The sequence below is a fragment of the Kwoniella newhampshirensis genome, assembly GCF_039105145.1.
Source record: "Kwoniella newhampshirensis strain CBS 13917 chromosome 10 map unlocalized Ctg14, whole genome shotgun sequence".
Lineage (NCBI taxonomy): Eukaryota > Fungi > Basidiomycota > Tremellomycetes > Tremellales > Cryptococcaceae > Kwoniella > Kwoniella newhampshirensis.
In genome coordinates this window covers 455,840-469,218 of record NW_027118344.1, presented here as the reverse complement: position 1 = coordinate 469,218, position 13,379 = coordinate 455,840, and the positions used below count along the sequence as shown (strand labels likewise).

Sequence of the window (13,379 nt, the reverse complement as noted above, 5' to 3'; positions counted from 1 at the left end):
GTAGTGTCGTCACTCCACAGATATTCTTGGTTACCTGCAACTGGCTTTGGTTTCGCTTAGCGACTGGTTGGTGCGGCGTGGTGGATGACTCAGTTGCGGTAGTTAGACCGCCGGAGAGGAGATGGGGATGATGATGTCTTGTCTTGTACCTTAGCTTTCTCGTCCCTGCCAAACGTAAGTGAATCGGTCTACATCGGATTTGAGATGGGACACTTGTGGGGTAGCGGTATGGGGGAAAGGGCCGAGGTGGACCTCCTTTTTGATCAGGGAAAACGACACACGTCGCCGTAGCGGCGCGGGGATGAAAAATGGGGAGAAAACATGGGCGGGGTCCGGGCCGGACCGGTCGGTCCTCTTCGACCAAATGAACGTGAAGAGTAATGAATGACAGTACTCGTAGTAGTAATGAGCCGAAGACCTGAGTGGGACTACTGGCATTTTTGGGGCCGCACTTCGGTGACCGGTCATCCCCATGCATCGTCCACGGCCATCCTGGAGGCAGTGGATTGAACGGAAAGAACTCGGGTCGCAACCCATTTGATCCGAAATGGAGAAGAAATACCAATCCCAAATGTAAAAGGCCATGGAGTGGTCAACCGCCTTTTCCCGTGATACCAATGACGTGGATGGAAGATCATCGGGCCGGCGGTATTCATACCGAGGCACATCCTTGACTTGTGCCGTACGCGGTAACGCTTGTTTACCACCTCAACAAAGATGAAAAACGCTCCGTCCTACAACACACCATGCGGTTGCCATGGACGGTCTTTACGTCCTCTCTTACATCGGAGGATCATGTAAACAGCTTTCTCCCGACGACAAAGCATAAGCGAGAAGCAATTGCCGCCAGCTAACAACAGTACGGCAGAAGATAGTCCCGCCGACACAGACTGTCCAAGTACCGCCGGCCGGTATGCGACGGGACGCATCTTTCGCTTGGTGGATACGTAGCGTCAAAACGTAAAGTCGAACGTATGCCGATTTCGACCTTTTCCCTCCATCAAGAAAAACAACAAGTGGGCTTATGAGACAGGCATACAATTGGCACAGAACGAATGAAGGAACGATGACATGGTCCAGATCTCTGCGAAGCCTTCAGATGATTATGACCCCATTGATCGATGGATGATATTAACAAAGACTATCTGATCCTGGAAACCGACAAAGCTGAACGCACAGTCATGAGGAACCGCGCTTGGGTCAGAGCGTCGGAAAAGTGGACAATCCTTATCTGAACGACCATTGCTCGAATACAGTATTAGCAATGGACTTGTGCAGGGAGTCCTGGCCACCACCAAATCAACGAAAAGGTCTTGGAGCTGGTTGGCATTCAGCCGTGATATCATTTGGAATATGCGTCTCAATGAAGGTCCACGCGAGATTTTCCACAGCTCATCGAGATCCACACGAGACCTTCTACAGCTTCTCAAACCACGCCTCTGAGGCCTCTTTCACCCCAATTTCAGTCACAACACTCGCCTGCGCAGTTTCACCTTTGCCCCACATGTTCCCAAACAGTCCGATCCCTCCTTCTGATTCTGAGACGACAACGGTTCCCGTCCCAGCGGCCGTGTAGAGTATCCCGTCTGTTCCAGTAGTGTTGAGTCTATCGGTAGCATAAATGGCGGTCCAATTGAACAAGGGTCCGTCAAAATGGGTCACGTAAATCGCGGACAAGAAATGCTTCCCCATCCAGGCCATATATACCGGACCTGTGACATTAAGGGGTGCTCGGGTGATCGACAGGATGCTTGACGCCGAAAGAGGTTTCCCAGACGAAGGCGAAACCGATGCCGATACCGTCTCGCTCAGTTTTGGGAGGCTCACCTTGATGAGGTCCAAGTCGCCAACTGCTGGAGCACGGTATACTCCTGCCACTTCGAACGAAGGTGGTGGACGAGGATTTGTCGGAACCTCTGGATATGTAGGTTTCACAAATTGTCCTGCGAAAAATCTTCCTTCCCAATCTATCGGTGCTAACCCCAATAGCTCGTCGAAAATCTCGTTTTGGACAGTTTCGTACAGAGTGGCTCCGAAATCTTGATCGTTCGCAGCAATCATGAGACCAATACCCAGCTCGGGAAGACGCGCCATCACTGAGACTTGTCCGGGCACATCTCCAGTGTGTCCATGAACGGCGAAGCCTCGATAGGTGTACATTCTCTGGCCGAGACCGTATGTACCGACCCCGTACTCGGGGAAGTCGGGTACGCCTGAAGGGATCGAAAAGCCAGTGGTAGCTTTCTTGATGAGATCAGGTGGTAGGACCGAGGGGCTCAACAGTTCCTGAACCCATTTAGTCTATCGCACAGTTTCAGACGACAGATTGTCAGTCGAAAGTCTGACCTTGCAGAGAAAAGAGCTTACCATATCCGTTGCACTAAGAATCACACCGCCCGGGCCAGCATCGAACAACGCATCGCCATCTACCCACCAACCGAGACTTCCAGCTTGGCCCACACAATCTTTCAGGGACTGCTTTCTGTCCTCTTTCCAGCTCTCGCAAGCTGTGAAATTCCTATCGTAATGCACGTACCCATCACTTCGATGGTGCTCAGCTGCCTTCGTTGCGTTGTACGTGGTTGAGTCCATCTTCAGCGGGTCGAAGAGATGGATTTGTGCGTATTCCGGTAGAGAGAGGTTCGTGAGCGTATGGATGATATGATCCATTACCACATAATGGTGATTGTTGTATTGCCAGTTCTCCCGCAGCTCAGCAGAAGGTTTTAGGTATCGTAAGCTCGCGACGACTTCTGCTGGTGGACGTCCACTGCAGAGAGCGGATATCTGGTCAGTCAATTGGCAGCGACAAACAGGAGGGGCTGGGCTCTTTCGCTAGACTCACAGGGAAATGTAATCATGTCGAGGAAGTCCTGACCTCATTGCTAGCCATGCTCATCTGATCAATCTCGGTCGAACGACAGAGCACCCGTCGAGCTGGAACTCACATAAAAGGTCAAGCAGATTGGCATGGTCCGAAGCATATTCGTCCATCAATTTCCATTCCGGCACGATATCTTTGATCTTTGTATTCCACTCGAGTGTAGTCTTTCCGTCCTTCAATATGGTGCCGTTGTGGACGAGGAGACTGACACATAGCGCTGTGAACAACTTGGAGTTGGAGGCGATACCGAACAATGTCTACTCGCCGCACTTTAGCAGATGCGATTGTGAGGTCATCGACAGACAGCAAACTCACGTCAGATGTCACTGGTTCGCCGAAACGGTTGGCGATTCCAAAACCTGCCGTCTCCATCTTCCATTCCTCCACCTCCGTCCCATGTACCCTGGAAGCGAATTCTGGTGAGGCCACCAGCCCGATTGCCAGTCCGGGGACTCCCCATTTCTTCCTCAGGTACTCGATCCGGATTTTGAGCTTCGGGCTGAGGATAGATTTGCTAAGCTGGGAGTCATCTGGGTGGTCAGGACCGCCAAACGTGAGCTGAGGGATCGTGGTCGCCAATGTCGAAAGGAGGGAAATGAGCAGGGAGTATGTGAGAATGAGTCTCATTTTCGGTAGCTGGGTGTATTCGACGTAGGATCAGTGAAGAAGTTCAGAGAAAGCGGTCTCAATATGATCGCCCGCCTGTGCCAAAGATGCCCTCCGCGGCGAAGAGTGCTGCTGTTATCGGTGCTTCGCTCACGATTTCATTCAAGTATGTAGTCGCATACATGATTTCGGCGCTTATCTTCTCGCATCAAGCCCCGCATGGTGACACATCCGCTCATGAGGTAGATATCGGCGGTCACCGAAAGACCGGAAGCGAGCGCTGGCTCGGTCGCGACACGTGGGAGAACCAAGACTTCAAAAGGCAGCTGGGAAAGTAGCAGCTGCAATGTCATCGACGAACGACGCTCACGATGGTTTGGATCGATATCGCAGTGTGACATGCGACGCATTCGAAAGATGTCTGTTTCGCCACTGAAGGCATGTGAGCGTTCACCGGCCCCTCGCCGCGGCGTGCAAGAGGATCAGCTCTTGACAGAGAATGGGCCCACAGATAGGCTGAGCCGCAGTCTCTAGTTGTGTCATCTAGAGTATCACGATCATTGGTGCTAGCGTGAAACATCCTCCTTTGATGAAACGATGCTTCTGTCGCACGTACATTCACCCAACTCATCTCTTCACGGATAGCTGATGCAGAGGGTGACAGGCTCATCACGTGACTTCGAGGGAGGGGAACAGCTTGTCGAATTGATTCCGTTTGATTCCGATCTGAACGCGCTTTTTCCGCGGGTACAACTGGGAGATAATTCATTGGAATAAAGCGCGTCGTTGCATTCGTATCTTCCATATCATCGTCGTCGTCGTCGTCGTCGCCGTCTGATCATCGCAAAGAAAGCTCCCAAGTCGTCATCATTCCAACTAGGATATAGTCCCGCGTAGCATACCGTAAGAAGGACCGAAGGCCGCCCTCTTCTCGGCCCATCTGCAACATTCATCATCATTCGCTCCTGATTCTTCGTCGTACCGTTCCTGACCTGGAAGGTCCTCTCACTGACCCATCACTTCGCAAACCAATCAGCATCTTGGCCGTAGCACCCTATCGGTCTGCACTATCAATCCCATCGCTCGAGTCACTTTGCATCGGCTCGACGCCTCACCACGATGGCACCTGGAAAACAAGCGAGTACGCTCGAAGAGCTAGCCGAGCGGATCATCTACTCCGATCGGTATTCCGACGACAGATTCGAATATCGTCATGTCATCTTGCCCAAACAGATGCTGAAGCTGATTCCAAAGAGGTAGCTTACGTGCACTCCCACGATGAGATAATAATCGTAGCTCATTTTGTTTTTTCTTCCCCCCTACTGTACTGTCTGTCGGTTTGGGTCCTCTAGCTACTTTTCACCGGACGATTCGGGCCTTCTGAGAATCTTGGAGGAGAACGAATGGAGAGGAATCGGAATAACACAGTCGTTGGGATGGGAACATTTCGAAGTGCACGGTGAGTTCTGTCTAAGCGAAGCTGAGCTCGGCTGCACGAGAAGCTTCGTCCGGGCGGAAGCATTCGATGTCATTGTTTGGGATGGCAGAACGGAAGTCGGATAAACAGATGCGGTCGAAGATACGAGTCGCTGACACAGTTTCAATGATATAGCTCCCGAACCACATATCCGTGAGTCTAAGCATCACGACTTCCTGCTACCTAATCGCAGAAATACTGACTCCTTGTTCCTGATATGCAGTCCTTTTCAGACGACCACTCGTACGTTGAATCGTCAGACACTTAGATCGTCAGACGCTCCTTGTTGATACGACTGACACTCCCCCAACCAACAGCCCGCTAAGCGATAAGTCTCGATACTCTTCGATGGCCCCCATTTGGGTTGGTCGTGATGTACTGGGAGGGTGACGGATACGGGTATGATCTTTGAAACAACATATATATTTTAGTTAGCTTTCGTCGTCCGTTCGATTTCATTCTGCTCTTCCCAAATGCCCCATCTTCCCTTCTCCCGTTCCATCATTTTTGTGAATTGTCTTTCTCCTGCAATCTCACCCAACAATCACCATCGGCACACTCTGGTCACACGCATCTTCATTCTCCCCCATTCATTTCGTGTTCGGGTCCGTACTGCTCATCCAGTACGAGCATCCCATCTCTCCTTCTCGGTCGGGTATTTGGATTCCATGCAAGTCTCATATGGGGTCTACGTGTTCTCGACACAATAGCTTGGACTGGGTCAGTACGATGATAATGCGAAGGGCAGATGGCCATCGTACGCAGACGTCTGATTCGTGGGGCCTCAATGACCCTCTCCAATGGCTTTGCATTCTTCTGCAGCTGCAGCTTATTCTTCTGTCACATGATGACGACCCTGCAGCCAGGCAACCATAAGGAGTCAAGCTTGTAGTTCATGAAACGATTGAGGAGTTGGCTCTGCCAACGTCCACCCAATCAGCAACTCAGATTAACGTTGAACACTTCGCGAAACGACGAAGGCAAGATCACGGAAGACGGGGATATAGCAGAGACTGGTACATTGGCCGTTCGGGAGAGTTCATGCATTCTCATCCCGTCAAACAACATGGCAATGGATCTAGCGTTTCCACCAAATGTATCCCGACATGTTCTCCGAGGATCAAATGACACGAGTGAGAGGTCGAAGGAAGTTTCTTTCAACGACGCGCTTAGTCGAAGAGACCGAAGCCCTGTCCGCACACACAAGAAAAACAGGTCAGTATGTAAATCGCGGATTGTTGATGAGGGGAACTCAAACCCACCATGTCGTCGTCGGACTCCTCCTTGGCCTCCTCCTTCTTCTCCTCAGCGGGGGCGTCCTCAGCAGCGGCACCACCGGAAGCGGCAGCGGCAGAAGCACCACCAGCAGAAGCGGAGGCACCACCGGAAGGAACGGAAGCGAGTTTGGAAGAACCCTCAGCGATGAGCTGAAAGTGACACACAGATGTCAGTGGTGGTTGTAAAAAAAAGTCGATCACGGATCGGAAGAGGACCACAGGGGTTGAGTGGGAGGGGATCAGAATGTTGATTCGATTTGATCTGATCTAGATCTGATCCAATATGATCCATTTCTCCCTGCTCCTCAGATCCCAGCAACAAAAGATCAAACGAGCACCCACCTCGTTGATGTCCTTGCCCTCGAGCTCAGAGATGAGCTTGGAGAGTCGGTCCTCCTCAGCCTCGACACCGACGACCTCAAGGAGAGACTTGATGTCCTCAGCGGAGGGAGAGGCGTTACCTCCGATTTGGAGGAGAAGGTAGGCGGCGATAAGTTTCATCTGAAGCAGAAACAAGTCAGCGATAGTTCCTCGAGACCTTGGGCAAAATCTTCTGCTTCTTCGTCCTCTGCCTAAAATTCATCCTCCTGCAAGGCAAAATACCCCTCTACTCACTGTTGGTTAGTTTTCGGATAGGGCGACGTACACCGTGTTTAAGCTCAGAAAGGAGCGGGAGATACGTTAATTGCCTGGTTGAGGTTGAAGAGAGAGAAAAGACAGATGAGATGATCTGCACGAACAGTTGAATGTCGGATGCGTACCAGTGGATTGGTGGGTGCGAAGCGATGGAAGAGGGGGGAAGGGGTAAAGAGTGGGAATGTGGCGGTCATACTAAGATTTATCGCCGATGGGAGCTTTCTATTTCGTCGGATATAAGGTCTTTCTTTTAGGAGCGCGCCTTTCAGCAGCGTTCTTCGCGCGCCTATAAACCGCAATCTTTATCGGTTGATACCGTTAGCCGGCTCGTCCGCTTTTTGATTCCAAATCATGTTGACAACTTCCTCCAGCACACCGCAACAAGATGTGATACTACTGGAAACCCCCCGATGCTCAGCACCCATCCTCTTCGAAGACGGCGAAGACCGCTACCTATCAATAGTGACAACGGGAACGACCTCACCGTCAAGAACAAATCACCTGCGCCCGAGAACGAGGCAATCCGCTTATCGCAGTGGGATCGAATCGGCAGAGCCAAGGAGGGCCAGAACAGTGTCCTGTCAAAATTGCTTGAGGAGACTCCACCTAGATTGAGAGAGCTGGAAGAAGGATGGAGGGACCGGAGAAGGAAAGTCGTAGAAGAGGTACCTTATGGTCGGACCGGATCCGGCGCAGCAGATTCGCAAGCTATTGAGCGTGAGTTGGTAAATCAAAGAATTCAAAAACGGAGCCTACCAAGAAGCGCGGGCCTAGAAGCGAAGCGGACCGGTACAGCCTCAAAACATCATGGCATACACCGACAAATATACGATGGGGCGATGAAGAAAACGAATGTTCGCTTCGAATCTTCGTCGCCATCGGTGCTCCCTACTCCACCCAACACACCTCCGCTGAGCGCTCCGATATATTCAAGGAGAAGGACCGGGATGGCATTTCAGGATCCAGAACCAAGAAGATCGACCGGCTCATCGAGTCCCTCGAGACTTGCTGCAACACTACCTGATGTCACGACGAATGTACCTCAGCCGTTCCGTCAGCACTTCTTTCCCATCCAAGCGGATCCTCTTCCTCCTACATCGCGGCCTATTCCCCTCCAAAGGAACGGGAAAGATACCATACATATTCCCACGTCAAACAATGAGGTCGAACTCATCCTGGGTCTAGCGAATGGACGAATGGTGCAAGTACTTGAGGGAGGCGAACAGATCAAACTCATGGGAAATCTCGCAACCAGGACACGAAGAGAAAAGATCTTGAGGCTGGATGAAAGCGATAGCTGGGGAAAGAGTGAGAAGAGAGATTGGCAAGTTGTGCAAAGGATAGTAGAGGACTTCAAGCGCCGTACCCCTCGGGTGAGTCATACAGATCTTCTTCATGATACACGGAAGCTAACGTCGGCGCAGGTGAAGATCTTCGGTGCTCTTGGACACCTCACGGTGACCTGTTCATCGCCTGCGGACATTATCCTTTCCTTTAACATCAACCTCGCGTCTCAAACAAAGACGCCGCCAGATCAGACACCAGGGACGTCCTCAGACCGTCTTTCGCTGAAACCCCATGGCCACTACGGGATAGCAAAAGGCAGGAAAGTCAACGTAAGGCTGATGTATTCTCGAATTGCGAGCGAACTTCGGATCGATACTTCGTACATCGAAACAGGATCGGGAGATCCAAGCAGGCCACCAGACAGACTCAGAACCAAAAGAATGGTGTCTATCTGGGTAGACGGATCGATTGCACCCGAAGATAGCCTTATGGTTCTACGCGATGCAGCAACAAGTCTGGGTGTGAGAGAAGGGTCATGCCGATGGTTGGATGAAGAGCGGGAAGGAATGAGGCGACTGTGGGAATTGAGAAAAGATTGGACCAGATGGGACGCGGGCTAGAAGGAAGCCTAGCTAGGGCAGAGCCAGCCAGCCGCTGAGGTCAGACCAGGCATGGACCTGCACTGTTCATTGTACATGCTGTTGTATTATTGTTGTATTCGATTGTATGCATCTTGTTCGTCCCCTCATCTTAGGATCGACAACCGCCATGGAGAGTGAACGAGTGCCACACTTCTGCAACCATTCTACGGTGGAATCGGGGTTTTCGGGCATACGCGAACTCTGCACCTGTACGCTTGCACTTTGAGATTTCGAGATGTCTCCTCGACGACAACGAATGATGACTTGATCTTGACTTTTCGAACGTAGTGCGGCTCAGAACATGACATGATCAAACAAGACAAGATGTCCAAGCCCATCTCCCGACCTCTCAGAGGACTCCGACAGACTACGCTCACTCGACCTTTCACCCGATCAGCATCCACCGCACCTCCTCCTGCTGTACCTTCCCGATCAACCGAATCGGAATCATCATCTTCATCCGCAGCGTCTTCGTCCAACGCAGCTTCCTCCTCGTCTTTTTCTTCTTCTTCTCCCTTTTTCTCATCGTCAGAAGTCTCAACGACCACGACCAAGACCAACGACCCCCAGTCTACCTCATTACCACGACCCGCCTTCTCTCTCCCTTTCTCACCGGTCCCCCGACTACCCACATTCCCCAACACCCACCAATCACCCTTACACAAACATTACAATCACCCCTCACCCCTCCTCCCCCCACCAACAGCGTCGACATGGCCGACGACGCTGGCGGAGCAGAATCCGCTCAAGAAGGAGATGAAGCTCAGCGCGATATCGGGTTTGAGCAGGGATGAGTTGAGGGGTCTCAGTCGGTTCACGGTCAGGAGCAGGAAGGTGCAACATATGACCAAGAAGGGGAAAATGTAAGTGTAGACAAGTCACTTGATGAGTTGTCTCCTGCCTGTGAGGAGGATATGGGCGAGCGAGACTTCTTAGACAACGGGGAGACCATCAAGCGCAAAAGTAGGGAGCTGGTGAAGTACATCGCGGTAGGGCTCGCCTGTGGGCGGGCCCAGGTGTGGTGGGGATATGAATGCAAGACGGGGTGTGAAGCGTTGAGGCGGGCATGAAGACGGAGGTCATCAATCGCAAGAACGTCACTGACACCATTCTGGCTATCACAGGGGTGTGAGCCAAGCCTATGTCGTCGTTGGATCGCCTGAAAGAGGTTTGGTCGGATTAGGTAGAGGACGAGGCCACAATAACCTCGCAGCTTCAGATGCTGCATTCCACAAAGGTCAGCTCATCCTCTTTTTTCCGCTCCCCGCAAAGGGTTAGAGAGATGTAAGCTGACTTGACCGACTCGTTTTCAGCTGTCATGAACATGGATTATGTGAATCGATACGAGTCTCGAACGCTATGGGGTGAAGGGAAGGATCTGCAAGGGAAATGGGGAGCTGCGAAAGTACATTTACGTGCGAGACCACCAGGTGAGTTGGCTAACAAAGTCAGACCTGGCGCGACCCACTCGTCTGTCAAGTAACTTGCGGGAAACGTGGCTAATCGATCGGCAACGTTTCAGGATTCGGTCTCATGGTCCCTCCCATGATCCATCGCATCTTTACTGCATGCGGCATCAAAGATGCCAGTGCGATGATCGTCGGTTCCCGAAATCGACCGGATGTTCTGAAAGCAACCATTCAGGTGTTGCATGGTGGTGTAAGTGCACTATCGGCTTGAAGCATGGCCTTGGTAGCGCGGTTCACTGATGATCGGTCAATCGGACTACAGGGTAATCCATCTGGCTTTGGTACCGGTATCTTTGGAAAGAAAGGACCTCGGGAGAACAAGGGTCTTGGGATGAGAAGCAAGGATGAAATTGAGCGCGAGCGAGGAAGATACGGTGTTGATATCGGTAGAAGAGTCTAGACAATCAGCATGCACATCTCTTGCGTTGTGTGTTGTACTGCATGACAAAGCTGCACAGAGGCAAGGGATGTGAAAGAACTTCATCACTCATACAACATGATCGAGATATACCCTCAGTCTACGCGACTCAGAGTCCGGCAAAAGATGACAACCTCCCCAGAACAGCGAGAATGACAACCGCAATGACCCATCTCCAACTCGGCATCCAGTTCGGTTGACCAGGACGAGGGCGGTTATTGACGCGTTGTTCAAGGGGAGGCTGATGTTTGGTAGGCGTTGTAGAAGTATTCGTAATTGATTGCGCGGACTCGGGAGACGAAGCCAGGGGATCTGAGGTGACAGAAGACTGGATACCTGAAGTGGAATCGAGTGACAGGGTCGCGCTTGTCGTGTTCACGACTTTGGAAGCCTCAACGTCCCTAAAGTCAGCTTGACGATGGCTATCCTCGCACCAGACAACTTACGGAAGAAGAGGCAGCAGGTTTGCCCATGTCAGGAAGGTCTGTCATCTGCGGTGTTGCGTACTGGAAATAGAAATTAGCGAATGGCATCACGCAGGTATAGCGCGCAGCACGACAACATACATCTGGAAAGACGTCCTGTACGGGGAAGACAATTGGATCAGCGTCGTCTCGCGATGAAGTGAAGTAAGATGCGTTGACTCACTCTAAACTTTCTGTTGTTCAGGTTAAAGGCGTGACTCTGCTTTGCAAGGGCTCGCTTTTGCTCATCCGTGGTCTTGACGGCGCCGGCAGTGATCCTGAGGAATTGCAGCGATCAGCATGAAGCGGGATGTCATGCACTTATTTGGATATATTCAGACTCACTCGTCACTGAGCATGAAACTGAGCAAACCCGTCAGAATAGTCGCGACGGACCATGCTGCGTTCCACCTGTGTTCCACCTATCGTCAGTTTTTCACCTTCCATTGGTCTCCGACCTGAAAAGCGTACGAGCTGGGATGACTGAGAAGTAATTTCAAGTGTCAGCTTTCGATCATTTGATGAGGAAGCAGCTGAGTGACTTACTAGGAGGTCATGCTCATGCAGATCTTATGCCCGATCTCAAATCTACCCGAAGGTGTAAACATCTTGACATCTGGAGGTTTGAAAGCTGCATCAAACCATACAAGTTCAGCAACGTCAACCGCTTTGACCTGCGCACCAGCTAAGAATGCAAGGAAAGACTTACGATAATCGCTAGGGAACCAAATAAGACCATGGTATTCTCCTCCCTCGTACGGTGTGTCAGGAGGACCACGCTAAGTCAGGTCGTATGAGCATTTTTGCAAGGGACTTGGGGCGAAGGGAGATCTCACAATTATGAAATGCCCTACGTATGCACATGTCAGCATTTGTTTTGAGGCGACACGGGGCGAAGGCGATCACGACTCACAATCTAGGATGTTCTTCTCTTCCGGGGATGCCCAAATGAAAGGTGGAGGTGATTTCTGCATGGCGAGGTACTCCTACAGAGGTGTCAGTTGTGTCTGGAGTCATTCATCACGCGGATAGCTGACCTTCTGGAGCTGCAACGAGAGTCGATATCAGTACAGCTCTGAGGGAAAGGCGGTGAGACCGAGAGCAATGAAAGACGTCGAGTCCATCATCACCGTTCTCGGTAAGCTGGGTATTGGACTCACCCTCTTCTGCGCGACTTTAGTAGCCATCGTCACGACTTCCTACTGATGCACCGCTCAATGTTGAAGCGAGGAGATGGTGTGTCTTGGTATCGAGCGTCTGAGATAAACAAAAGATAGAGAGAGACACACACAAGGGATCTTGAACTGTCTTGTCCCCAAACCCGGACTGAGGTGGCGGTGGCGATTATTGTGGCACAAATGACGTGGAACAATCCACTTCCGCTTCCTTTTCTACGGAGACAGCGACAGTCATTTGAACCTCTTTGTCACTGTCGTACAGCCAGAATGTCGAGACTTGGCACACCAGTGGACTCAAGGCTGGATTTACAGGACATACAAATCCTCCTTCTGTACATACCGGCCCCCGTTCCTTCAGTCACCGCCTTAGCATCGCTCATTACCTTATCATTCTCTGCGGATGCTAGACTATGCTACGTTCTACGATCTGCCATCCTTCTTCCTTTCCCAGTGCCTTTCCTAGTGGAAGCCTACATCAGTAGAATCATCAATTCGGAGAAGTACACACCCAAGTGGTAGCTTTTCGAGATCCTTCGCCTAGTCTCTGGGCCCCAGTGAGCTGATTCAGTCGCAGACCTTTCACCAGGTCTCATCTCAACTCTCCAGCCTTGGGTCGCGCTGCAGACCACCAGCCAATAATACACAGGGCTGTATCAGAACCTGAGCGATGCATCAGCAAGTCACAACCGTTGGTGAAAGCCCTCCGTCCTCAAAAGGTCCGGAATTCTTAATTGAGTGGTCTGTCCTCATCATTGCTGCCGTCCCGCACTGACGTGTATCTGTGTTACCCTCCTGTATGACAATCGTTTTCAGTGAAGAATACAGGTCCTGCTAACCTACTCGGGGGCACAGCCTACCCATGCATCACGGTATCTTGAGACGCGAGAGCCAGTCCCTCCCGGAAAAGCTCAACGAATGCAAATGTGCCACAATGCACTCGTCCTCAGAGCTGTGTCTTTCCGCCCATCCACATCAAGCCTTCGGACCAGCACGATTTCTTTCATTTGAGGGATGTCCGCTACTCACCCATTGTCTGATGTGT

The 13,379-nt window shown here is 51.4% G+C and overlaps 6 protein-coding genes across 6 annotated transcripts; 3 read left to right on the top strand and 3 right to left on the bottom strand.

The window, feature by feature from the left end:
• Window positions 1-1,416: 1,416 nt before the first annotated feature.
• On the bottom strand, window positions 1,417-3,511 carry IAR55_006878 (uncharacterized protein; the record flags this gene model as incomplete). Its single annotated transcript, XM_066949956.1, has 6 exons — window positions 1,417-2,301; window positions 2,368-2,482; window positions 2,537-2,770; window positions 2,846-2,885; window positions 2,949-3,141; window positions 3,200-3,511. The coding sequence occupies 6 exons, from the start codon at window positions 3,509-3,511 to the stop codon at window positions 1,417-1,419; spliced, it is 1,779 nt and encodes a 592-aa protein (XP_066799648.1).
• Window positions 3,512-4,609: 1,098 nt separating this feature from the next.
• On the top strand, window positions 4,610-5,219 carry IAR55_006877 (uncharacterized protein; the record flags this gene model as incomplete). Its single annotated transcript, XM_066949955.1, has 4 exons — window positions 4,610-4,746; window positions 4,843-4,949; window positions 5,103-5,120; window positions 5,191-5,219. The coding sequence occupies 4 exons, from the start codon at window positions 4,610-4,612 to the stop codon at window positions 5,217-5,219; spliced, it is 291 nt and encodes a 96-aa protein (XP_066799647.1).
• A 917-nt stretch (window positions 5,220-6,136) lies between these two features.
• Window positions 6,137-6,745, bottom strand: IAR55_006876 (ribosomal protein P2; the record flags this gene model as incomplete). The annotated part of the gene is made up of 3 exons (XM_066949954.1): window positions 6,137-6,157; window positions 6,230-6,394; window positions 6,587-6,745. 3 exons carry the CDS (start codon window positions 6,743-6,745, stop codon window positions 6,137-6,139), a joined length of 345 nt encoding a protein of 114 aa, XP_066799646.1.
• A 545-nt stretch (window positions 6,746-7,290) lies between these two features.
• On the top strand, window positions 7,291-8,787 carry IAR55_006875 (uncharacterized protein; the record flags this gene model as incomplete). Its single annotated transcript, XM_066949953.1, has 2 exons — window positions 7,291-8,253; window positions 8,305-8,787. 2 exons carry the CDS (start codon window positions 7,291-7,293, stop codon window positions 8,785-8,787), a joined length of 1,446 nt encoding a protein of 481 aa, XP_066799645.1.
• A 345-nt stretch (window positions 8,788-9,132) lies between these two features.
• On the top strand, window positions 9,133-10,677 carry IAR55_006874 (mitochondrial 37S ribosomal protein uS5m; the record flags this gene model as incomplete). Its single annotated transcript, XM_066949952.1, has 5 exons — window positions 9,133-9,671; window positions 9,933-10,045; window positions 10,122-10,238; window positions 10,331-10,467; window positions 10,540-10,677. The coding sequence occupies 5 exons, from the start codon at window positions 9,133-9,135 to the stop codon at window positions 10,675-10,677; spliced, it is 1,044 nt and encodes a 347-aa protein (XP_066799644.1).
• A 127-nt stretch (window positions 10,678-10,804) lies between these two features.
• Window positions 10,805-12,133, bottom strand: IAR55_006873 (uncharacterized protein; the record flags this gene model as incomplete). Its single annotated transcript, XM_066949951.1, has 10 exons — window positions 10,805-11,086; window positions 11,142-11,201; window positions 11,262-11,276; window positions 11,344-11,437; window positions 11,505-11,570; window positions 11,631-11,642; window positions 11,706-11,790; window positions 11,869-11,938; window positions 11,996-12,009; window positions 12,073-12,133. 10 exons carry the CDS (start codon window positions 12,131-12,133, stop codon window positions 10,805-10,807), a joined length of 759 nt encoding a protein of 252 aa, XP_066799643.1.
• Window positions 12,134-13,379: the final 1,246 nt, after the last annotated feature.